This window comes from Molothrus aeneus, chromosome 26 (genome assembly GCF_037042795.1).
Source record: "Molothrus aeneus isolate 106 chromosome 26, BPBGC_Maene_1.0, whole genome shotgun sequence".
NCBI classification, from domain to species: domain Eukaryota; kingdom Metazoa; phylum Chordata; class Aves; order Passeriformes; family Icteridae; genus Molothrus; species Molothrus aeneus.
The window spans coordinates 6228474-6254995 of NC_089671.1; the positions used below are offsets into that span (position 1 = coordinate 6228474).

A 26522-nucleotide genomic window follows, 5' to 3' on the forward strand; every position below is an offset into this window, starting at 1 on the left:
AGGCAGGCCACCTCTTAATAAAAGGAGATATGGTTGGTCAGGCAGGACCTGCCCCTCCTAAACCCATGCTGGCTGGGTCTGATCCCCTAGCCACCCTATAGATACCATATGATGGCACTCAGGGTGATGGCACTGTTCTATAACCTTCCTGCCACTGAGGTCAGGCTGACAGGCCCAGAGTTTCCCACTCTGAGATCCTCCTAAGACAGAGTAGAAATTTTCCAGAGTAGAAATCCATTTTGGATTTAGGTAAATTAAGTCTTGAATTAAGTCTGTAACTTGCAAACATAGCCGTTTGGTCTTACTGCCTACTCTTGCAAAAAAATCTATGCTCAAAGAAACTGCTTCAGCCAAAAGACAGAGATAAGAGGGGGGCCCCTTGAGCTTTAAAACAGACAGAGAGGCTGTGGGAGACAGGGAAGGATGACTCAGGAGTTCTTTCTATTTTTTAAGATAAAAAACTAACTGCAGGGGTAACTAGCTGCAAGTGTAACTAGCTACAAATATAATGTGAAATCAGTAAAATGAATATGTATCAACCTATTGTGAAATTCCATGCATATGGATTAATAAGGGAAATAAAAAAAGGATCTAGAGTTCCCAGAGGTATGCATGTCTTTTAAGGTGAGTGATCCCCACATGTGTCCAGTGCTGTAGTAAACATACTGGCTTTACAACTTTACAAAGTTGTGGAGTTTTTTTCTTTCCACAAATCACTCCTTCCAGCCCTTCTTGTGGATGGCCATCATATTGGCACCTCCAGTCCTCTGGGGCCAATCTGGTGAGCAAAAACTGATAAATGATGGAGAGTGATTTCATGAACTCTTCTGCCAGGTCCCTCATCACCCTAGGATGAATCCCATCTGGTCCCATAGACTTGTGAGCATCTAAGTGGCTCAGCAGGTCTCTAACTGCTTCCTCCTAGATTACAGAGGGGCTCCCCATCCCCATCTACTAGCTCAGGAAGCCAGTTGTCCTGAGGACAATATGTCTTATTGTTGAAAATTGAGCCAAAGAAGGTTTTAAATACCTCAGCCTTTTCCTCTTCTCTGGTAACTATATCCCCTGCCACCAAGTCCAATAAAGAATAGAGATTTTCCTTGATCCTCCTTTTGTTAGTAAAGTATTTATAGATATGCTTTTTATTGTTCTTTACAGAAGTGGCAGATTAAGTTCTAATTGATCTTTAGCCTCTCTAATTTTCTTTCTGCATGACCTAACAACATCCTTAAGCACTTCCTGAGTTACCTGCCCCTCTTTTTAAAGAAAATATGCCTTTTTTTTCCTCAGTTCCTTTAAAATCTCCCTGCCCACTCAAGCCAGATATCTTCCATACTAGCTCATCTTTCAGAACATAGGGACAGGTTGCTCCTGCACCTTCAAGATTTCTTTCTTGAAGTATGTTCATCTTTCCTGGATGTCCTTCCTAGAGTCTTTTTCCCAAGGTGCTCTCCAAATCAGTCTCTTCAATAGGCTGAAGTCCACTCCCTGGAAGTCCAGAGTGGAAGCTTTGTTGATGCCCCTCATTGTTTCACTGAACATTGAGAATTCTATTATTTCATGATCACTGTACCCCAGTGTTATATATGATAGAGATAATTCATGCTGTAGAAATAGATATATGTCTGTATAAAATATTAGGAGAAAATCAAACCTATGTTTGTAACCACTCTGGCCAGGAACAGCATTCTATTCACATTATAACCAATTCCCAGACGGCGTTAAGATAATATGTTACTCTATGAATGGGGAAGCCCTGGGCCATGAGCTACGTTTGCAGTCGCTCTGACTGGGAATGGAATTATGCACATTGTAACGGATTCCCGGACAACAACGCAGAGACAATACCAGATCTGAATAGGACAGACTGGAGCTATCAGAGGGGGTTTCCTCTGGCACCAGCATTTGGAAGATATCACCTGGACCTTCCTGGAGATGATTAATGGAATGTCTTGAGAAGCTCACAAGACCATGCACCTGGACTGATTAAATCTATGGTACTCAAGGAGCTGGCATCACCTACTCCATGTGAATACATCTTCTGCCTGGGTACTCAGACACTTGTCTCGGTCTTGGACACTGTCTTTGTCTGTTTCTGCACATGTATGGATTCAACTTTACATACAAGGAGACACAAAGAAATATGTGGTCATCTCTGTCTCCGGCAGAATAAACTGTATATAAGCTGGCTGCGAAGAGCATTCAGTGTGAACCTGAGGGGGAACACTGTCACTCTGTCAGCAGAAACCCAAGGTCACCCAGCGGCTGCACCCGGGGCTGACACTGTCTTGGCTGTGGTGGGATTTCAAAATTCTCTATTTTTTTGTTATTCAATCTAATAAATCTCTGTTAAATTTTTATAAATTTGGCTACAGATTTGATCATTTATAACACCAGACACAGCAGGTCAAGTATAGTCCCTCCCCTGGTAGGCTCACTCACCAGCTGTGACAAGAAGTTCTCCTCCATACACTCTAAGAACCTCCCGGACTGCCACTTCTCTGCTGTGTTAAGTTCCCAGCAGAGATCTTGCAGGTTAAAATCTCCCACAAGAACCAAGGGCTGGTGATCCTGAAACACCCTCCAGATGCTTGTAGAATAATACATCCACCTCTTCATCCTGGTTGGGTGATCTGTAACAGACTCCCACCAGACTGTTGGCCTTCCCCCTGATTCTTGCCCATAGGCACTCGACCTTATCATTAATTAATTAATCTTAATTTCCATGGTGTCGAGAGCCTCCCTAATACACAGAGCCACCTCTCCACCTCTTCACCTCCTCTTTTGAAGAGCTTGTAGCCATCTATTGCAGTCATGAGAGTCATCTCATCACGTTTCTGTGATGGAGACTGCATGATAGCTTTCCTGCTGTACAGTGACTTCCAGCTCCTCTGGTTTGTTAGCCATGCTGCTTGCACTAGTGTACATGCACTTCAGCTGGGCTGCAGATTTCACTAGACTCTCTGCCTTACCACCCTTGGGCTTCTTTCTGGAGAGCCTGATTTCATCCCCCTACCCCTTTAAATCTAGTTTAAAGCCCTCTCAAGCAGCCCTGCCATGGGAACATAGGTGTAAAAAACTCAACACAACAAGAAACACACAAAGCAAGAATTACTCCATCCCTCTAAGCTTCCTGTTCAGCCCTGCTAAACCGACACACGGGGACAGAGAGCAACTAACAGCAAGAATCAGTGCTACAGCAGGAGGGCAGAAAATGGAGTGAGTTTGACACTGACTCTGTAACTCCTGTCAGATCCCCAAAAATCCCTGAACACTGTGGAATTATGAGATTAATTATTTAATGGGTAAACAAAGATAATGCCATGATGACCTGAGGTTTGCTGCTTATAAATTGGTAACCTAAATCAATCAATCAAGGTACTAATTGGGAAATTTTAAGCTTAATAACATTTCTGTATGAGCAACTCACCTGTGGGTGCTCTGGGAGTTATCATCCTGAGTTACTTCAAAATCAACGCAGTTCACACTGTTTAAACTTCCAACAGGAAAGAGTTCTCAGTGGTCATACTTGGAACCAGCCTCACTTACTGAGAACGAAGTTCCAGCATTATCATTAGTCCTACTTTGCCTCAAGGTCCTGCCTTAAGGGGGTACCCTGGGCCCAACTGTCCTTTCCAGAGGGGGAATTCTCTCCTGCTCTGCTGCCTCTCCCAGACAGTAGCAGAACAGTCCTTGGAAAACAAACATCAGAGGACCAGTCCAGATCTCAACTTTCCCCCCAAATGACCATCCCCTATAACTTTTAGCTCCTCTCTGAGCCCTTTTGAGAACAGCTGTGCTGCTGATGCCCCAGTTCTTGCCACCTGCACCTGAGGAGACCTGGGGGATGGGAAGAGCTTGCTGGTCCCTGTGTGCACAGCTGGGATGAAGGGAAAAGACCAGTTCCTTTCCACCCCAACAGCAGCACCACATTCACCACTTGCTCAGGAGAGAAAGAAATAACAGAGATCTGCTTACCTGCCTTAGTCAGCAAAGATGAGCACTGATATCGGACAGGTATTTTTCTTCTTGCCGAGAAATTTCCAGTGGCAGAAGGGAAGGAAAATGAACAGAAGAATCAGATCCTGAAGTTTAAATGTGGTGTCTCTTTGCCTAAAACTGACTTTGCTGCCTGAAGGTCAAATCTTATCTGCTATATGAGGGCTCTCTGTTGGTGACAGGCAATTAGATGCAAATGGAGCTTCAATGTCAATGAGAGTTTTAAGATAAGCAGAGATCCAGCTCAACACCACAAAATATGCCACTCTAGAATTAGAGCTGGATTTTACCTGTTGTCAGGTAAGAATGATTGCCACGTCTCCAGTCTATAGGTGAAAGGTGAACTTTGATCAGCTCTTTAAGGAAGTAACTTTGAAGATTTAAACTGAAATGAAGACTTAAACATCCAGGGATTAACTTGGGGTGTGACTCTGTTTGAAGATCAAGGATCATTCTTCTGTAAGACTGATGTTTTTGTTGACAGGTTACCTAAGGAATGAAGGTGGGGTTTTCCTGGGACTTCACAGTCACCCTTTAGAGAAATTAACTTGAAATGGGAGCAATTCTGTTTTTCTAGAGGATGACATCTGAAGTACTCTTGTCTTCCCACTCAACTTGCCCCTTAGTGTCACTTCTCACAGCCATTTCTTCCTTCAAAGTCTGTGCCAGAAGTATTTCTCATTGCCCTAGAAATTACTTGATATTGGGAAAATCCTCTCTAAGTAATTTGATATCCTACTATGAGCCACCTGCCTCATGACAGAAAGATGTTTTCTGAAGGTTTCTGGGTTATAGTGAGGCCTTTGATAGTGACCCTAACATCAGCCTTCTGGAAAAGTTGCCTGGCTGTGAGACAAGCTGGTACATGGTACCCTAAGTGAAGAACTGCCTGATTGCCAGGGCTCCTAGAGCTCTAGAAAACTGTCTTGGTTTGAAAGACAGGTGTCTGTTAAGGAAGGTAGGAGCCTCCTTTGGAAGGGACATTGCTGCAGCCTCACCTCATGTGCAACTCTGGGCCCCCTATTTAAGAAGAATGTGAAGTTACTTGAAGAATGGCAACAAAGCTGATGCAAGGGTTGGAGGACAAGTCCTGTGAGAAGCTGCTATGGAAAACTGAAATCCCTTTGTTATGAATACATGTTATAATATTGGCTTTTCACAAATATTAATGGATGCTATATGTATAATGTACATGCTATATGTTAAAGTAACTTTGCTATAAAGATACAGGAGTTTTTTATTATTTCTGTTATTAACAAAACTTAGACATAGTAGTGAGATGTTATAGTATCCTTGTGTTAAAATGCCTCCTTGGTTGGGATAACATTCAATGAACAAGTGATGGAGACCCCTACTACTGCCAATTATCAGCACCCACCATCTGTAGAAAATATGGACCAAAGTCCAAAGTGGAGGTGGTAACAAGAACAGACCAAAACTACAGCCAAAAAATATGCATTGTCTAAAAAGGCAGACCCAAGGAGGAGCCACGCTAAGCAGTTCTTGGAACATGTAAACTAGTTTGGAGAAAAAATTAAATATGCATAATTCTTTATGAATATGCAATAAGCCGATGCTATAGGAAAGGTATGTAAAGGGCATCTTTACATAAAGACAGAAATGTGCTCTTGGCAAAATGTGCTCTTGGCAAAATGCCAAGCATGCAGCCATAAATCTTTGCTTTACTGTCTTTGTCTCCTATTATCCTTTATTAAACTTTTAAATTTTTACAGGAGAGTGAACCTCCTTTTTCACACCTTCTCCTTAGGTGGCCTTTGCCAAGAATCCACAGAGCATCTGGGACTGTAACAGTGGGGTATTTTGAGCCACTCATTCCCAGTCAGGCTGATTCCAGCCTCCAATACAGTCAGTTGCTGGGATCCCACATCACTCCAGAAATACAGACATGTTCTGTCCCTCTGTAGCCTGATGGCATTGGGATACCCTGTGCCCCAGTGTCTGCTGGAACTCTGTACTCTGGTGGGGCTCCTGTGCCAAGCCCTCAGATGCACACACTCCATATACCCATTTGTCCCTCTCCTCCTCCTGGCTGCATGCAGGGTCTCCCTGGTTCTGATCATAGGATTCTCTGCTTACTTCATGTAAAAACAGTTTAGAATGCCCTTCCATAGGATCAGGAGTAAGATCCGCACTTTCATTCTACCTGGGAAATAGACAGCTGGAGATTGGAGAAACTGAGTGGAAGAAATGAGAGCAAGCATCTCTTGCACTGGCTCCCAGCAGCTCATGGGCTAAATGGCACCTGCCTTTTGTTTAATATGATACTTTATTTCTAAGTTGCTGAGAGATCCGTAAGGAGCCAAGAAAATTCAATGTGTGTGCTGCCACCCAAGAGGGAATCCAAGAACTGGTAATCTCACCAGCTCCATGATGGTCATGACAGTCCTCATAGTTTTAGGCAAGGAACCCTAAAATTTTCAAGCTTAGGCAACTTTTTGAGTTTAGTCAAGCTCTAAACCTGAATGTTCCAGGAGACCAGAGCCTGAACTGCACATTCAAAGGCAGTTGCATTGTGTGGTGAAATGGAGCAGGTAGGAACAGATTGGCAAAGCTACAAAGAGCCTGGGGGTAGTGCCAAGAGATGCTCTGCAAGCTCAATGACTAGCCTGAGCCCTGTTCTGACAAATGTGGGCTGGCAAGATGCAATAATCCCTGCTATGTCATCAGGCCGGGGGAAATTTAGGAGCATTCTCAGCCTCGCTCCTCAACCTGGCTGGGCATGCATCTGCTGAGACACAGGTGTGTCCTAATGCCCCCACTCACTCCCCCACCCATGGACAAGACTTGGGACACTTTGGAGGGATTTTAGGGGTTAATTAGGCCGGTGCAGGGAGGGAAAAGGGACAATCTGGGGGGGCTTTCTGGTGTGTATCTGTGTCCCCTCCTGCTCAAAATCTCCCCAGTCTATTGGTATTCCCTGTGTGAAAAACACGTTCACTCTCCTGTGAAAATTTAAAAAGTTTATAAAGGACAACAGAAGACAATGGACCATAGAGCAAAGGGCCAGGTGCATCTTGGCACTCAGCCAAGACCACACAGTTATCTTTGGGGTTACCTCTTAAATTTCTTTGGGGATACCCCTTTAATTCCATCAGCCTTTTGCATATTCATAGACCCTTATGCATAGCCATAAAATAGTTTAAATTTTGCAGGAACTATTTTACACAGCCCTTCCTCGGGTCCGCCTTTTTAGAGCATGCGTGTTTCTTGGCTGGGGTTTGGCTCCTTCTCTTTGTCCTTTCCAGTCTGGGCCTTGGTCCTCACTGTTTTCAGATGGTGAGTGCTGATAGTTGGCATATCTGTAGCAGGTGTCCTCATCCTATGTTCACTGAATGTTATCCCATCCAAGCAGGCATTTTAACACAAGCATAGCTATTTCCCTACTACATCTAAGCTTAATTAACCGCAGAAATACAAACTATATCTTTATAATGAAGTTACTTAAACATCACACATATAAAATCCATTTTAGTATTCACAAAAAGCCAATATTATAATATGTATCTATAACACCTGCCCCACCCCTACCAGTCCCTCCTGTGCCCGCCAAACCCCCCCCCGTGGAGGAAGAGGTACCTCCAATATCTGGGATCCTGGGTTTATGGAAAGGACCCCCATTGTTCCACAGAGGCGTCTTTTTTGGCAGCTTCTGCAAAGGGTGACAGTGACAGCTCTTCTGCTGAACAGCGCAGAAATACGGGTTTATATAGGGTGTAGGGGTTTTGGGAAACAGTCCAATAGTAAGGGTCGAGGTGAATATGACCTATGGTCTTACAGGGAGATAACGAGGGTCCGAAGGCGGAAGAGGGACTTCTTTGGTCCAGTCATCATGACTAGGCATTTCTTATCTTAGGCAACTGACCACCAGGGAGGCCTTGAACGCCCTGTGTCTGCTACAGAAAACAGTACTCCATAGTGTTAGTGTCAAAAACACATAATTACATAAGCCATTATATGCGGTGCTTTTTATTTAAGAGCTCTGGGAGCAGTTGTCAGTGCTTCCTTTAATTTAGGAAGGCTTCTTTCTGTGGCTTGCCCCAGGTGAATGGCTGCCTCTTTTGAGCTTCATACAGGGGCTTTGCAATCAGTCCAAAGTCCACAATCCACAGGCAACACCATCCTGCCATCCCGAGGAAGACTCGCAGCTCACGTAAATTCTGGGGCTCTGGAATAGCACAAATAGCTTGGTACAATTAGTACCCAGTTTTCGTTGCCCTTGTGAAATTTCACATCCCAGGTAAATCACAGTCTGTTGGGCAATCTGTGCCTTTCCTCTGGATACTTTATAACCTCCCATTCCCAGTGAATTTAAAATCTCAATGGTTACCTTTATACAGGTTGCTTTTTCTTCTGTAGCTATTAGTATATCATCAACATACTGCAACAACAGGTATTGGTCTCTTGGTACTTGCCCATTTTCGGTCCAAATCTCCAGCTCCTTTGCCAATTGGTTTCCGAATAGGGTCAGCGAGTTCTTATATCGTGTCTAGGTGAGCTGGGTCTTTCTCCCATTCCCTGGGTTTTCCCACTCACAGGCAAACAGTTTCCTACTTTCGTTGTCAAGGGGGATGCAGAAAAAGGCATCTTTAAAATCAATTACAGTAAATCACTTATATATCTCCTTTACAGATGTTAGCAATGTGTAAGGATTTGTTACCACTGGATAAATTTCCTTTGCTATTTTATTTATTGCTCTCAAATCCTGCACTAATCTATATTCACCATTTGGCTTCTTTACTGGAAATATTGGTGTATTAAATTCTGATTCACATTCTTCTAAAATTCGGTATTTCAAGAATTTCTCAATAATCTTTAATATTCCTTGCCGTGCTTCTGGTTTTATGGGATACTGTTTGACTTGTACAGCCCTCGGCCCTTCCTTTAATTCTACATGCACTGGTTGTGCCAATTTAGATTTCCCTGGTATATCTGTCTCCTATACAGAGGGAATCACTGCATCTTCTACCTCCCTAGGGATAGAGGGAACAGGTTTTTCTTTGATCATTAATATCTGTCACGCCTTTGATTCAGGTATTTTCATTATAGGCTCTCCATTTTCAAAGGTTATTACTGCATCAAGTTTTGCTAGCAAATCTCTCCTAAAAGCGGAATTGGACACTCAGGTACGTATAGGAATTTGTGTGTTATAACTTTGTTCCCAAAACACAAATCTAGGGGTTGCAAGAATGGCCGTTTTTCCTCTTTCCCTGTAGCTCCAACTATTATTGTTTCCTTGTCCCAAATTTGTCCTTGCAAATCATTCAATACCGAGTAAGTAGCTCCTGTATCTATTAGAAATTTGACCTCTTTATGTCCTAATTGTATAACAGGTTCCTTAACTTGTTCTACCGGTTCTATGTCTATTCAGCTGGTATACTCCCCCAAAACCATCCTCTTGGTAACCTGCTGGAACTGATTGCCCTGGTGAAACTGGTTGTTCAAGTCTGGACATTGTCTCTTCCAATGGCCCTCCTGCTTGCAATAGGTGCATTGATTTAGGTTTAACCCCTGCCTAACTGGTCTCCTACCTCGACCATTTCTGTTACGTCCCCTAAAATTTGGGTTCCCTTTTCCTTGTATTACTGCCAAAAGATTCTGCTGCGCTCTTTTATTAGCTTCTCTTTTGTGATTGTTATATACCTTCCAGGCTACCTCAAGTAGCTTATCCAAATTCCTTAGTTTTCCCCTTCTAATTTTTGCAATTTTCTACGAATATCATCCTGTGACTGGCCCAAGAATATGAGAGCGAGCTGAAGCTTTGCTTGTTCTGTGTCTATTTGGAGATCTGTATATTTTCTTGCTACCTCCTTAAGCCTTTCCAAAAACGCAGTGGGAGGTTCCTTCTTTTCCTGCCGAACTTCATATAGTTTAGACCAATTTATAGTTTGGGGCACAGCATTCTGAACTCCTATTTGGATCCACTCTTGATATTTCCGTAGTCTCCCCATATCGCAAAATAAATTAGGGTCCCAATTTGGATCCTCAATTGGGAAATTCTCATCTAAATTCCCTGTTATGAGTCCGTTTCTGATGTCCTCTCTTACCCTTTCTTTGGCTGCCTTAAGTACCATCTCTTTCTCAGTAGAATCCATCAAAGTATCTAATATTACTTGTATGTCATCCCAGTCAGGATTTTGAGTTTTTATAACCATTTTACTACTCATGCCATTTTATCAGGATTTTATCAGGATTTTCTCCATAAGTTCTGTCTGATTGTTTCCAAATAACTAAATCTGCAGGAGAGAAAGACACTTTTATAAATACTGGTCCTTCCACTCCTACACTTTGTCGCAAGGGGGCAATTACAGTCCGTTTTTGTCTGCCTATGTCTTTTCTATCCATAACTGGGGCAAGGTTAGACCACCTCCTGGTTCTGTGGGGTACCAAGGTCGTTGATTCTCTCTCTCTCCTTTCTACCACAGTTAGGTTTTGCTCATCCTCCAAGGAAGAGGGATCAGGTGACAATGGGAGAGGAGGATAAAGAGGGAAAGGTGTACTAGACGAGACAAGTTCAGGACTAGGTGGGGTAGGAGCAGGCAGTGGGATAGGGACAGATGGAACAGGTGGGATAGGTTTAGGTTCTCTTGTTCCTATTGGAGCTACCTGTAAATCAATATCTGTATAATTTTCCCTACTCAGGCTTTCTTTCAATGCCAAGTGTTCTAAACAACGTTCCTCACAAACCCCACACTTATTGCTTGCAGATGTTTTAACCATCATTAATCCACATTCATCCTGCCATTCTGGCTTTCCCGTAAATAGAAAAACAAATCAACACAGAGAACCTCATCCCATTTTCCTTCTTGTTTACAAAACGACATTAACCGTGAAATAGTGTTATATTGCAGAGTACCGTATTTTGGCCATTTTTTTGCCATTCTCCAAGGCATATCCTGGCCATCATGAATTACAATAATCAATCAACTTAGCTTTACATAATTCTTCCCCAAAATTACCCTGTTTCCAATGTGCTAGTAAGCACCCCAAAGGAGAACTTTGCGGGATAGAGGTGTTGCCGCCCAAAATCCCTTTCAGTTTCTCCATTCCAAATATACCACAAATTGCCGGACCTGCAACGCTTTCGCAATTGTCTTATGGAACGGCGTCTAGGCTTGTACCAGCAGGAATTCCTTTAGCCCAAGGAATTTGGCAGACGCTTTCGCTGCGTCTTATTGGCAGGCACCCAAACCAAAGTAAAAAGCACCTTACCTTTCTCCTGGGGACGTTGCGAGTGGCAGAAGTGGTCGCGGCTGATCGAGCTCCCCGAGAATCCCTCAGTGCCGGCTGGAGCATGGTCGAGTCGCAAACCTTGCTTCAGTAGCATCTGGGGTCGCCAAAATGTTAGCGTTCAAAAACACATAATCACATAAGCAATTATATGCGGTGCTTTTTATTTAAGAGCTCTGGGAATCGGGGTAGTTTCCACCCAAATCTGATTCCGACCATACATTCGAGGTGAACGTGTTTTATACTCTATTGTTACATAACTTTCATGTTAATTATTAAACTTATATTGTTCTATTGTATACACAGATTTCAGCTAAATATAGCCCCCTTAAATTTCCAACATAGTCTCTCACATAGATTCTTCTTATGGTTATATAATAATTATATTTAATTAGTAAACAATCATCACATCTAACAATTATATCTTTTATCATACTGCTTATGCAGGTGCAGTGATCTGAGAAAACACAAAGCCTAATATTTTCAAAGACTATTTTTAACATTTTTCGGGGCTCCACTATCAATAGCATAAGGCCTATAGAGGAGGTGATACTTGAGTTTTAGCTTTCATATTTTCCAGATTCTCTACTGCTTTAGTATGTAAATCTGAACTTCATATAAAGTGTTAGCAAGTTCCCCTCACAGTTTAGTTAGACAAAACAATCCTTTTTCCAGCCCGAGAACCAAGGACACCACTGCAGCTCCAGGCACAAAAAGTATAAAAAACAGCAAATTGAGGAGAACAATCTGGGAGGATGGGACTTCATAACCTGAAGCAGTTATTGGACAATTAACCCCAATATGCAAATGGACAAAAATTTATAAAAGTATGAAAACTTGTGACACGCAGTCCATCTTGGGTCCATCTTTGTAGTAAACCCCATAGATTTAGGAAAAGCACCATGGAGAATCTGAATAATAGGAAAGCTGAAACAGCAAAGGATATTCCTGTCCTCCGCCCTTAACCTATCTCTGTAACCCTATAAGGCAATGTCATGCTAACCCCTTACCATTGGTCAAGCTTGGATCCTTTCCAACCCTATAAAAGAAGCATACTGTTCCCCATTAGTTAGAAGAAGAAGAGCAGAGACCCTTCACGGACCTCCCCGAATAAAGCCATCTCTGTGGAACAGCCTGCGCCTCTCCTTCTCCTCCCTCTCCATCTGCTTCAACCTCAAGCCAAGGGCAAACTTACCTAGAAAGCAGGGCTGAAATATTAAGAGCTTGCCTTCACTATAAGGGCTGAGAATCACTGAGCTTGCTAGGGGTTTGACCCATGGCATTGGCATGAGCGAGCTAGCTTCGGGCACCTGGTCCCCACTCAGGGACTGAGCTCCTGAGCTCTATTGCTCTGCTTTATGATAAGGCCAGTTGGAGGTTTTATTACATCTCGGGTGGAGCCATGGCTGGGCTCTGGTACTGCCCAAGGTGTATCCTTTGAAGGCCTTTTTAATAAATACTTACTTTATTCCTCTAACACTGTCTAGCCTCCATTCTAGGTAGCCTCTTTAGGCATCACATGTTGTGAAAAATGCCATTTATGTGTTAAAATGTTAGAAGTTTAATAGTAATATAAATAGTCATGAAAATAATAATAAAAACTAGGACAATAAGAATTTGGACAATCAAAGTTAGGACAATAAAAGACAATAAAAAGCAAAGACTTATGGAGTCTGGGTGCTTTGCTCTGTCACAAAGCACATTTTGCTAACAAAGCATTAACCCTTAAAAGCAATAGCCTATCGCATATTCACGTATCTCATACATGATTCAAACATTCCTTTCCAACTAAGGGTGTTTCTGCTTAATGTCAGCTTCCACCCCTCATCTTGTAAATCAATCATCTAGGTCCCTTAAAGTCTGGGCTATCCTGATAAGGAGGCAATAATCCTTCTCATCACATCTTGGTGTCTTGTTACTGTTTTCTCTCTGCGAAGAATTTCTTGATTATCTTATCCATTCCTTGAGCTAGTTACAAAAAGTATCTTATATCACATAGTTTCTATTTTAATATTATGCTATAGCCCAAAAACTATATTTACCACACTACTGAAAAGATATTAATACAGCACTACAGCATAACTTCCCAACATAACACATATAGTATTCATTTTAATACTTGTGAAGAGCCAATCATATAAAACGCATTTTTCACAATCCCGCCTCTTATTCTTTATAAATCATTTGGCTTGAGCTGGTCAGGCATAGGGAGCACACTTAGTGCCCTTCCAGCCACTCCTGCCCAGGACCTCACTCCCCCAAGGCGTTTTTCCCACCCTTCCTGGGAAGGAGACATAAGGGACACCGAATCTGGAGGTACACTGTCAGTGGGAGCAACTTCTATCCACTGGCGACCTCTTTTTTCTCCCACGATTCAGCTGCCTTGTGGTAGGTGGGGTGGTGCTGAAGAGGGGCAGCTTGGCACAGACCAAAAGTGGTGTGAGAGCTCAATGCAAGGAGGTTTCAGTGGCATGTCTGAAGCTAGGAGGGTATACATCCTTAGCTGAAGGCAAAAAAATGGTCAGGGCATGTAATCAGCCACAGAAAGCTAAATAATTTATCTTTGCAAACTCCTTGCTAAGTTGTTTCTTTCTTAGGTAATGGGGATTTGTATCAACCGGAACGGTATTTGTGATCAGTATTTGCAGATGACCTTAGGTGGACTGTTGGTAAAGTAAGTGGAGCAGTTTAGATGGCATTCTGAAAAAAAGTGGTGGGTCTTTCTGTGTTCCTCAATTCTTAACAAAAATTAAGTTAAAAACCCCTGTGATTTTGCATATTCCCCCAGTAGAAGAGCTGATCTGTAAGACGTCCATTCCAGGCAGGAGTGAATGGGTGCAGCTGGGCATGTGTTTGGAGTGCACCCATTTGGAATTCTTCTTTGCATCAGAGAACCAGAGGGGAACAGTGTGATGTGAAAACATAATTCAGTCAGCATGACAGAATTATGGACAGACTTGAGTTCACACCAGTGTTCCAGATTTCCTGCCACACACTCCAGGAATTAGGAATAGCTGAGAGAGCTGTCAGAAGTGTCTTTTTTACCATTCTTCTTAGCCTTTGGTCTGGAATATTTGATAATAGGAATCAATGTGCTCCTCCATGTATGTTTTTGGTAATGAAAAATATGAGTCCTTTTGTGCAAAGAATATCCAAAACACAAAGCAAATGCTACTGCATTGCTTTACATTTATCTTAACAGAAGAAAATCTCCAGAGAAAGGAGTAACATTGCTTTCCTAGTAATCTACTAAAATCTTTTCTCTCCGGTTGCAGTGGTCTGTGGTTTCATGATGCCCTAATTCTCAGGTTTGCCTAGTTTCTAAAAATGCGGACTAAAATGAAGAAGAATTCATCAAGGTTACTAAGACATAAGCTGTGCTAAAATAAGAAAGAAGAAGCTGAGAAACCAAATTCCAAGACCAGAAGAACTCGGTAGGGGGGGGTGGCAAAGCACCTGGACTGTAACCAAACACATCTTCTGAGAGGTGCATGCAAAATGCCTGGACAAGACAAAGGCATCAATAAGAAATGCATACCTAGCTTGGGCAGAGAGTTAGAATGTATAAGTGCATCATGTAAACAAGAAACAGCTTCTGCTCAATCCTATTGTCCAGGAGTGTTGAATTTCCCACAAGGGATACTTATAAAAGGGCTTAGATTTTAATCATAGAGTTACTGTCTATATGATGATTAATGAGCATAGTTCTTTCAAATCCTTCCCTTGCTGACATCAGTAAGTTTCATCTTTTCCTGATTGTACTGGTGGCTATACATTAGTTATGAACAGAAGGGAATGAGTTTTAGGGATATTTTGGAAGGAAACAGATTGGTAGCTCTGCTTCCATTTCCATTGTCTAGAAGGACTCTGATTATTTTTGGTCTTTTCATAGACCTCTGTCTAGATTAGCATTTGTCTTTGATTGACCCTGTGAATTTTAGGCTACTAGGCTTGCCCAATGAATGGAAAGGAGAAAGTCACAGAGCTTAGGTGGTTCCCGTGTCAGCAACTACTCAGTAGTAGGGAGATTTCTGTCTTCAAGTGTGTGTTACTTCAGCTACCAGATTATGCTCACTCCAAAAGAAGGTGAGAAGGTTGCTTCCCTAAATGGTCCAATAATTCTTCCTGCTATTTGTTACTCTTTTGTATTCCTGGAGTTTGTTAGAGAAAGTTGGATTAAATTGCATGCATCCACTCTTGGGGGAAACAGAATATTCTTTAGTCAATAGCATGTAAGCTTTTATCAACCTGAGATTGTCTTAAAGGACTGGACACTTAAAATAGCAGTAATTCCTGCTAGTTCCAATTCCATCTTTTGGCTCCACAAACTGAATGGTTTGCACCAGTAGGGAGGGAAATTTAATTGGGCTTCCTCCTTTTTCGAGAGGAACTAATTAAAAAATTTCACCAGAATCAGAGCAGGCCTCTTTTCATGACGGTCTTCTTGTAAAACAAGAAGATCATTATGAAAAGAGGCCAATGCTAGTAATGCTCTTAGTATTATTATTTTTATTTGAACTTGAATGAAATGTGTCAACTCTGTGTTCCTGGGTAGCACATCAGTAATAGGTACTTCAACTGTTGTACTTTTCTCCTAAAGCTAAAAATATAATCCAAATAATCATGACTTCATGGTCACAATTCAATTGTGATGCTGACAGGTGAAAAAGGAATGGAAGGTGCACCTGTGAATTAACATGAATGGCCTATCTAAATCAGCGGTCACTGATTTCCTGAAGGCTTAAACTGGTCAGTTGCCCATGTTTTTCTTGGGATTCTTTTAATCTTTTCCCATTAGTTCAGCCACTGCTCCCAGTCCTTTGCTGACATTTGAAGTATCTCGATAAGCTGGAAGTGTATTGTTTTTATTTATCGCATCATTATTTCCTTCAAAGGGTTGTTTGTCTCAAGTCTCATTTTGAACTAGCATTTTCTGCTAGTTCATTGTCAGATGGCAGCAGGTGTTTTGTAATAGCATATACACAATCCTATAGCTTGCATTTCTTTTTATTTGGCCTGTCTAGAAAATGGAATGACTGAACATCTCCAACAGGATTTTCTCTCCACAATATGTTTCACTGGATGGGCATAGATTTGTATCTGCAGGATTATCTACCAAAACTCTTGTCACTGAAGAAACCAATGGTTTGCTGTTGCATACAGGCAGAACCTTACAAAAGGAAGAAAGGTCTTGTAAAACAATGGCCTATTACTTTGGCTAAGTAGAAAAGGACTATGGGAAAGTGAGGCAGCTGAATTAGAGGTAGATCAACAAGTTCTAGAACCATTGCGTGTTCACAGCCTGGTCTATGGTGGTTGGTTGAATGATGTTTGTTATGGCTTAAAGCTATGTAACTGATAAAGGCCCGACTGCTGCAAAAGCCTGGTTTTTGCAAAAAAGCAGCTCTCCTTTGCACCTGCCTGGGGACTCTGCATCACTACGGACCCTCACTCCCAGTTTGCCAAGGAGATGATAGGAATGTTGCAGAGCTCCTGTGTGCGTATTACCAGAAGGGCAGAGAGTGAAGTGGTGGACATTTCTGGGGTTTAGCACAATACTGCTGCATTGGAGCCAGTTTAGTCGGTTTTCCCTCAGTGGCATTTCTGTCTAGAAGTACACTGCCCAGAGTCTTTCTAGCATTTGATGCCATTTCCTTCCTGTTGTTTTAATACCTTCCTTCAGTTTAAAGGATGATACAATGTTTACATTTTGAAGATCCCTGTAAGGAAACAATAGGCCAGAGTAGTCATTGCTCCCTTTTCTTTTGCCTTGTTTATAATTTTCATAGACTCATTTCAAATTTCTGCTAATGTCAATAAGAATACTGAGACTACTTAGCAGGGTTGACGGTCTCAGCTGCTTTCCTCTTTCATACTGCTTCATACTGTATGTGACCTAATTGCCTCATTTTGTCATCTGCATTTTGCTGTCGTTTGGTAAAAACTGTCTGTCCTGGTTTAGGGAGATTCTGGGAGAAAAACCTCTAAAGAGGTTTCCTCTAATAAAACAAATTTAAGTGGCCTCTGCCCCAGCTGGTTCAGGAAATACTTCCTTGGAGAAAAGTGGAAAAAACCTGTTTATTTGACAGGCAAAGCATTCATCAGCACAAAAAATGAACAATATTAAACAATAAAACCTCTTGCCATTCCAAAGGAGATGACAAACTCAGAAAAGTCCCCTTTGTGGGCTGTAGCTTGACTCACTCAGTCTCTTATCAGTCCCTCTGGCACTGGAAATGCCACAGCCCAGGCTCGGCCTGGTGGGCCACAGGTGTGAGCTGCCGGTGCTCCTCTGGGTGTTCAGTCCAGAGCAGGTTTAAACAGGTCCAAAGAAATAAAAAAAACCACAGTCCAGGGAACTTGTCTCCCTCAGCTAGCTAAAAAGTAACGAAAAGCAAAGGAGAGCTCTGTCCAGCTGTGTGTCTGTCTGCAGACAACACAGTCCAGGAGCAGCATGCAGAGGAGCAAGTGCAGTTCTGATAACAAACTGCGCACTTCTTCTCTCCCTGCTTCACCCTCTGAACAAGTCTTAAAGGTGCAAAACTTATTATCCACCATAAACAAAACAGATTATTGGGGATACAAGCATCATATAGCCAACCCAGGACACTGGCATACACTGCCAAGTCACAACTTGTGTGTTGAGATTTAAAGGACTTTAATGGGCTCCTTTCTGAGACTGCCACGCGCTAGACTTTCACATTCAGAAAGATTTCATCTTACATAGGTCGTTTCAGTGTTTAATACTCTTTCTTGGAATGTAGGCAATATAGCAGCAAGTACTTAATTCCCTGCAAGTCTTTCCAAAGGACCAGTTAAGAAGTTTGCTTTTCCCCTCTGACTAATCTGCCAATATTTGGAGAATTTGGTAACTTAAATGAACCTCTTAGAAGGGATCTCATCACAGACAATATCTCAGGCTTTCTTGAAATACTTGCTCCTTTGGATCCTAATTCCATTCGGAGTGCATTTAAGATTTTTTTTCACTGAAGCCATTCAACAATTCTCTTATAAAATGTGATGTGCGTGACAAAGACGGATCCCCATGAAAGTTTATCAAAGTTAATCATAAGAATGGTGGCTCCCTCCTGCAGTTCCATTTGGAACTGAGTTGATATTCCAAAGCCTGTGAACACAAAAGGAAGTCTTTGTCTTTTTCAAGACTTACACATCCTAGGAGGATTTGTGTTAATTTTGATTCCTATGGTGTTAGCCCTGTTGCAGAAAAAAAGTAGATTGTACTCTCTTCTTGTGCTCTCGTTCCCCCCTCTCTGCTTTGCATGCCCTAGTTAATCTACCAGCGTGACTCATTTGGCATCATCTCACAGTGCAAATTCTGCGAGAACATTAGGACACAAAACATCTTTGACCTATGTTATGCTGTATTGATTTTAGTCCACTAATTACTATTATAGTGTTTGGCCTTTAGTACATAGACTTTGAAATCAAGCCAAATATTTTGGCTATTTTTTTTTATTTCTAGTGGAGGCTTTGTTTCTTAAGGAATATTCCAGAGCAAGAGCATCCATGGTAGAGTTATGCTGTCATAATCAAAAGCGCCATAAATTCTGGTACAGTTTGTGCTGGTAATACATCTAGAAATGAAAGGTTTTATATCTTTTTTTACTTTCAAATATAGCCATTGCTTGAAACAGTTAAGAGTTGGGGGTTCCCCCCCCCCCCCAATCGCAAAATAATTCTCTCTGAAATGTTACTCAGGGATTACACATAAAAGCCCACCCTGTTGCAGATATGTTGCAGATACTCTGCAGTAAGTGCAGCATAGCAGCTAGAGAAGATAACGTGGGTTAAATGGCATTCCTTCTCCAGTGATGGAAACTCTGTCTATGAAGACATACTCAACAAATGTAACGATGGCTTAGCTCCATGTTAATGTGCATTTTAAAACTTCTCAAGAAGGTGAATTCAAGCTCCTTCACTGTTCTGCGCTGGAGTCCAAAGAGAATTTCAGTGTGCTTTTTGTCATTTGCAGCTGTCATTGCTTAGCTTTTGAACATGAGACTCCCTTATGACTGATAAAAATTGTCTAGTTAAGAGTGGGTCAAAGACACGCTCCTGCTCTAGAAGGAGATGAGAAGGTTTCTGCAGTCTTTGTCATCTCTACTGCTTGTGATTTCTCTACAAAACCAGTGGGAAGTTTTCTGAAGGCAGTCCAGAAGCTGGCAATATGGACAGCTTAGAACTGAACACTTGCTGCACTGCTACCATGGCGATAACAGAACGGACTTTAAAAATTTAAAAGGGTAAACAAAGCAGTTGAAAGGAAAAGAAAATCAACCATTATTCCATTCTGAAAATATATCATTCTCTAAATCATCATTTTCATGAAGTTTCATGGCTTGCGTTGGTATCCCTGAAAAGAAATCTGAGACAGAGTAAACTTTTTAATAGAGCAGATATGATATATGCAGGCCAAGTGGCAGTTTTATACATCAAATATCAGTTATGCTTGAGCTACACTTTCCTTAGGGTTCGCGCTTGCTCAGAATTTTACTGTCGTGATTGTCATTGAAACTTTTCAAGGAAAGCTCTGACTAGCAACGTTTGAGTAAAATAGTAATTGATCTGCCATATTTGTGTGAAGCAGGTAAGTTTTTTGCCATCAACAGTGTTGCTTAACCTTTTGTCTTATCCCTCTTCCATGTTGTGCTTAAGGGTAATTAATCTACTTCAGAAATGGCACGTGGAATAAGAATCCTTTTTTTTTTTTGAAAGCTCATACAATTTGGCCTGCCTTCAGCAAATATTTCATTAATTTTAAGTCCCCAGCTAGCATCTTTTACACATATTCTAACCTTCTAAAGAAGTAACAAAAGCACTCTAAAATACATTTTTAAGCACAAGAAATGCTTCCCTCCTTTGCAGTTGGCAACTCTAAAATGAACCACATGTCTGCAGTATTTTAACGTGCGCCATATTTAGCCAAGTAATTCAAAACAAATAAAAACTAGTCCCTTCAATTTGGAAATCTTTTTACGTTGTTTTTGAATATACAAAACATACCCTTACCGTACGCATTGCATGTGGATTTAACTGTCGTGAAAGCAAACTTTATGTTTCTATTCGGATAGCATAGTTTTCCACAGTTTTTCACGATTGTTCTTGGCAGAGTTTTCCACTTACGTGACTGTTAGGACACTCGAAGGTACTTCTAAGGTACTGTAGTAAGCAGAAAAGGAGGAGAGGTTGTGCCTTATTTCTGGCTTCCTTTGGTTTTCTTTTTGGTCTTCTTCCTCTTGTTCTTTTTCATGTCATCTTTCTAGATACTGTGATTTAGATTTGCAGTTTACTAAGCTATGTTTTCTGTCTGGAATTCTTGTCAATTCTGAAAGAAACCCAACCTGTAAATACGCATCTGTTTGCGATTTACTAGCTACATATAAAATCTTCCTGCTTCTCTAAAATGCTTTAATTTGATATGCATTTTTATCACCATTCAAATCAAAAGAGAGCAGTTCCTATATTCACTGCTTTTGTACTGGACTCAGTTCAATGTGTGCTAACGCTGCAAAAAAGTCCTGCTGGAAGAAAGGATCTGCATACAAATTGACCAAGACACATGGTACAAGGGTCCTGTAAAGGTTCAAAGTTTCTCTACTTTCTGGCAGTCTGTCTTCACAGCAAGACTTGATGAGGTATTTCGCTAGCATTTCTTTGACAGAAAGCGATAGCAAAGCAAGGCAAATGGAGCAGCAAAAGAAGATAGCAGCAAAAGGTACATTTTCCCCTCTGTTATTTATCATTGTCAAAACAATTTTTTTCTTGCCATGTTATATAAAATCCCTTAGTAGAGCTAAAGACTAGAAAAATGCAACTCTGTTCTGAATTCACTAAAACCAAAGCTATCTGTGGACAGAAGTGCCCAGTGTGGTGCTGGGAATTCCTAGCTGGTTTCAGTAAGCTGTCTGGAGAACTGCATTTTCAGTGGGCTTTACTTGTGTGTCTGTAAGGTGGGGAGTTTATGTGCGGCCTTGAGCCCTGAGAATGCCATGGGCACAGAGACCCATCGTGTAGGTCTCTGACCAGCCGCAGCACATGAGGCATGATGGATTACTCCCAGAGTTCATGTGGTAGAAAGTTTTCTGCTCCTTTGAAGAAGGAGATTTACGTTTTCCTGTACAGAGCCATTCTGTATGTTACAATGATACCGTGAATTAATCAAGTGCTATATGCACAATGGCCAGTGAGCTTGGATTCTTAAGCTTCTCGTGCTTGATCTGTTTCCTGCTTCAGTAAATAGCAAAACTTCCAAGGGCTGCAACGACAAGAAGATGAAGCTCCTACCGTATTTCAAATGTTTGCGTAATAAAATGGTAATTCTTGCAAATATTCGCAATGGTAATTTCAGGTACTGAAACACCCGAGCTCTGCTCGGGGCAATTCTGAAATGGACTTGAGCTGTTTTCCATGTTTCTTAGCCGGGGAAATTGAAACACTTCTAGCTTTCAAGGCAAGGCGTTTGACAGCAGCCTCAAAAAGGCTCAGGCTTCTGGAAGAAAAGGTGAAAAAACTGGGGTGAATGGGGGGAAATTTCACTTCTGGTTTATGTCATAGATTCAGCCAGATGATCAACAATCATTAGTTTAATGAGGTAGCAACACAGTCTTTCACTCTCCAAACAGATCCCCAAAAGCTTAAACCATCCAGCAGCTTCTTCCTTTCAACACGTACTACAGCCAAAAGCCAGGCCTGGCCGTCACCTTCTCCTCGCAGCCTACAAACTCTGCCAAAGGTACTGGTGATTCTCACTTTCCTTCTCAGCTACATGGACAAGCACATCCTCTCAGTGCCGCTGAGCCCTTAGTGAAACCAAACAGTGGCTCCCCCTCAAACAGCTCAGTGTGCCAGGACAGAAAGCTTTCACTGACCTGTCCCCATGCCTTTTCCTTGCAACCTTTTATTTTCAGATGACGCAGAGGCATTGCACTTTGCTTCTCAGCTGAGTGCATTGTCATATTGCTAGGGTCTCACGTGTCCATCTCTTTCTTGCACAAACTGCTTCTGCTGAAACATGCAGATGTTATGTGCTTTCCTGCTCAGCTATTCGCACCGTCACATTCTGTGTCCTGCTTGCAGTCTGAATCTAAACAGAGAAGTTTCTGGCTATGTCTCACACACACAGACATGCTAGGATGAAAAGGTTGCTGGACCTTGCCACTTACGTTCAAAAACATCTGTTCATTCCACTCCATGAAGAGACAGCTTTCTTTGCTTTACATCCCGCAAACTTCACACACACACACACACACACACACACACACACACACACACACACACACGAGAGCTATGCACTTTCTTTCTTTCTTTCTTAGCTGCACACACTCACCTATTTCCCACCTTGACCTCTCTACCACTTTTCTCTTGGCCTTGCTGTGCATGGACATTTCCTGTTAAGATATCCATGGTGTTGCCTATCCCTCTCCCACATTGCCTTGCCTTGCCTTGCCTTGCCTTGCCTTGCCTTGCCTTGCCTTCCCTTCCCTTCCCTCCCCTTTCCCCTCCCCCTCCCCCTCCCACTCCCCCTTCCTGACCCATGCATGTCCTTCCCTTGCCTTTCATACCAACCCAATGCCTTGCATTCACTTGATCACCTATCCTTCTTTTCCTTCCCATTTGTCCAGCTCCAATCTTTCATTTCCTTCTCCTTCTAGGACTCTCATTGCCTTGCCTTCCTCTCCTTTGTGTTGCCTGGCAAAACCACCACTTGTCTTGCCTTGCCCTTGAACCCTCTCCTTGCCTTGCATTACCTTGCTCACCAGTCCCCCACCTGGAATTCACAACCTCTCTTTTTGTGGAAGTTCTTCAACTTGCATTGCCCTGCCTGTTTCTCCTAGGATTCTCCAGTCTTTCACTGTCTTTTTTTTTTTCTCAGGCCCCAGTGTTTCAGGAGCACGTGAGAGGAAGCCTGGAGGATGTCACATGCAAGCGCACCTGTCTGTCCTGACAGCTTTCTTCTGACATCTATCCTTACATGTCTTGAATTTTGGACACAGAATTCATCTTTCACCCTTGGACTTCAGGACCAGAATGACAGTTCTTTTGCATATAAAGGAAAGCAGGCAACTCAAGTGTCTTAGGTGCAGATTAGACATGGCCCATGCAAGACCAAGGCTGGACAGAGCAGTCTGTCTGGGCCGCTTTTGTGTACCAGCAATCTTTGAATGGACCTGCCACTTGCCTTGCTTTGGCAACACAACAGTTGCCTTGCCTTGCCCTGCTGATTCTCCATTGCTTTGCATTCCCTTGCATGCCCATGCCCCACATTTGACCTGCCTACAGTTTTCCTTCAGGGCTTGGCCTTGCCTAGCCCTTCCTGTTACCATTACTTACTATGCCCAGCCTTGCCTATAACTTCTGGGACTTCTCTCACCTACCACTCCATTTGCTTTCTCCTCACGGCTTCAGCCTTGCCAGCCTCTCCCTTGACTTGCCTACAATTGCCTACACTTGCTTTGCATTGCCTTACCTGCATGGAAGGCAAGGCAAAGAGTGGTAGACAAGGCAAAGCAACGCCAGGAAGTTATTTGAAGGGCTAGGCAAGGCAGACATAGGCAAGCAAGCAAAGCTAGGGTAGGCTAGGAAAACTAGGCATGGTACTGGAGGCAAGGCAAAGCCAAGTGACTTGGAGTGCCTTTCATTGGGAAGTAAAAGATATGATGGCAATGTTGGTAGGGCAGCTGATAAGGTATCGTGGGGAGCTAGAGTCCAGCAAGACATTTCTCACATACTAAAGCTACAAGCTCCTGGCCCTTTCTGTGTAGGAGCCATTGTTGGACAGAGTCAGTACGGGGCGTGGTATGAAACTTTTGTTTGGTAAGTTCCTGAACGAGAACAGCAATGCTTTCTCATGGGAAGGAAAGAACTTAGCCCCAGTGTTGGAGGTGCAGATAAGAAGCTGTGTCGTGCAGCTTAAGGGCAGCAGCAACTTTCTATCCTGGCATATTTAATTTGGAAGAACTGACTCAATTCATACAATCATGGAGAGAGTATCCATCTTTGGAAAGTGGTCTCCCTCCTGAAAGAATCCATTTGGCATGTGTTTTCCACTTCCTCGAGGCAGCCTTCTTGAAATTCACCCAGCACACTTCTTTTGGACAAGGTAAAGAGCTGCGCTGGGTCCTGGTGTGCAGCGTATCTAGTGCCCTGTGCAGGTAATGCCCAATAGCAGTTCTGACACCTTTGTATAGGATCAGGCCCTGGATGTTTTGGATTTTGGAGGAGGGGATGCCATTTCTTTTGAGATGGGCTTCTAGCTCCTCACTTTGGCATAGTTTGGATGGGCACTTTGGGTGGTCTCAGTGAATTAAAATGCTTTTCCCAATAGGCAGTTCCCTGGGTTAGAGTTGTTGAACTGTCTGTGGGAATGCAGAGACCAGTCCTCTGCAGAAGTTTTTGTCCCTTGTAGCTTTAGTGTGTGAGCAGTCCTGGTGCCATACAATTTGGATGCTGACTTTGTGAGATTGAAGGCTTACAGTGGTACCTAGAGCTGAGAAGGAAAGTGGCGATAGCAGGGTGTGTGTTTGTAGTTTGATAGGTGCAATTGAAATTGCAGGCAGCAAAGAGCTTTCTCCACCAACAGTTTTGTGACCTCTGTTTTTGGCAGATGTTTTCAAGTTTGTTACCAGACTCTACGAGAGAGAAAAAGTTTGTTAGGGCAGAAGAGCTGGTGTTGGCCTTTGAGTCTAGGCAAAGAAGGGTATCCACTTGGAAGGGGAAAATTGGAAATCTTTTTGTCCTGACACAGTTGATTGGAGAGCAGGGACGTTTCTGACTTGGCTGGGTCCTGGGGGTGGTTTCGAGCTGGGCTTGGTGCGTGTCCTTGTTTTGTGAGTTGACAATGCCATGGTGTGGTTATTTAGATGAGCGCTGACAGTGCCCAGGAAAAAGACAAATGCTTTTCTAGCCCAGCCCCGGTCGTTTGGGTAACGCTTGTGGCTTGGCCATAAGTAGGGGCATTTGGACTATATGGTACCTGAAACAAGAATGTGTCTGGTGAGTGTATTGGCTGAATACCATCCATTTAGGAGATAATGTTTGGGTTTTTGATGGAAGAGCATGATGTATGATGTGGATTATCCTACATTTCATGGACTGTCTGATGGGGCAGAGAGTGTGATGGGGCAAGAACTCCACTGTGGATCCTGGTTCTTGGGCACTGACAGAATGTCAGCATGTAGCAGAGAAGGAAGAGGAATCATTTCATTATTGGCTGCACAGCTTCAAAATAAAAGGCAATTGCAGCACGGCCTCTTCCTCTTAGAATATTTTCTGTGCCATCAGCTGCTCAATATGTAACTCGCACCCACTGAACTGCATCCAGCTCCCTGGAGATATGCACTTTCCCTCAAGATCTATGTACCATCTTGCACTCTAACTCTTGAAGATCCTAAACCACTTCAAAATGTCCAGCAGCTGCTCTCAAAGAAAAAGTCCTACAACAAAAAGGCACTGCTGGCCATAACAGTCCCTTTGCAGTCTGTCAACTAACTGAAACACGCTAGTGATTCGCACATTCCTTCTCAACCACATATATATAGCATCAGCACATTCTCTCAAAGTGGCAGAGACTATCATTACAGCCAAGTGTTTTCAGCTGCACTTCTGACTGACTGATGTGCCAGGACAGAAGGCATTTGCCAAATGCCACTACCCTCTTTCCTGTGCAAACTGACATTGGCAGCGCAAATATTTTCACATTCTTTCATTGTGGCTGTGTCCAAGCAGCTAGAGGTCACACAGGTGGAAGTGTCAAGACAGAAGATGTTCTCAAAGTACCTCCTTTTTTTTTTTTACAGCTTTTAAACTGCACACAGTGCTCTGTATCTTCTTTCCCAGATAGACCTACCGTCACTTTTTCATTCTCACATCTTTGTTGCAAACATCCAGCAGCTGTTTGCGCAGAAAAAGGCTCTAGAAATAAAAGTGAGCCTTGGGCTGCACCTTCTGCCTGTCCCACATAAGCCACATCAAACTCACCAGTGCACTCTGTCCTTCCCTTCTCCACTGCATCTACCATTGTCTTCTCTGGATCTTGGAACATAAAGGTAGGCACATTTGTTTTCACAGAAGGGTTGGAAAAGGCATAGGTAGCAGCACAAGTAGCTCTTGCTGAACATTAATCCTTACCACTGCCACTGTGAATTCAGTTGGCAGGCCAGTAACAGCCACGCTCTTTTTACAGCCAGTATGCTGCAGCCACCAGCCCAGTGCTCTGTGGCTTCATTCTTCGACTCTTGTAACCAGTCCTGCTTTTA

At 42.7% G+C, this 26522-nt stretch overlaps 1 protein-coding gene across 1 annotated transcript in view; it reads right to left on the minus strand.

The window, feature by feature from the left end:
- LOC136566656 (E3 ubiquitin-protein ligase TRIM58-like) overlaps positions 1–26522 on the minus strand; it is a 58058-nt gene that overhangs the window by 21017 nt on the left and 10519 nt on the right. Inside the window, 1 exon segment of the mRNA XM_066565896.1 lies at positions 11230–11344. Within this exon segment, the coding sequence (XP_066421993.1) occupies positions 11230–11344 (115 nt within the window).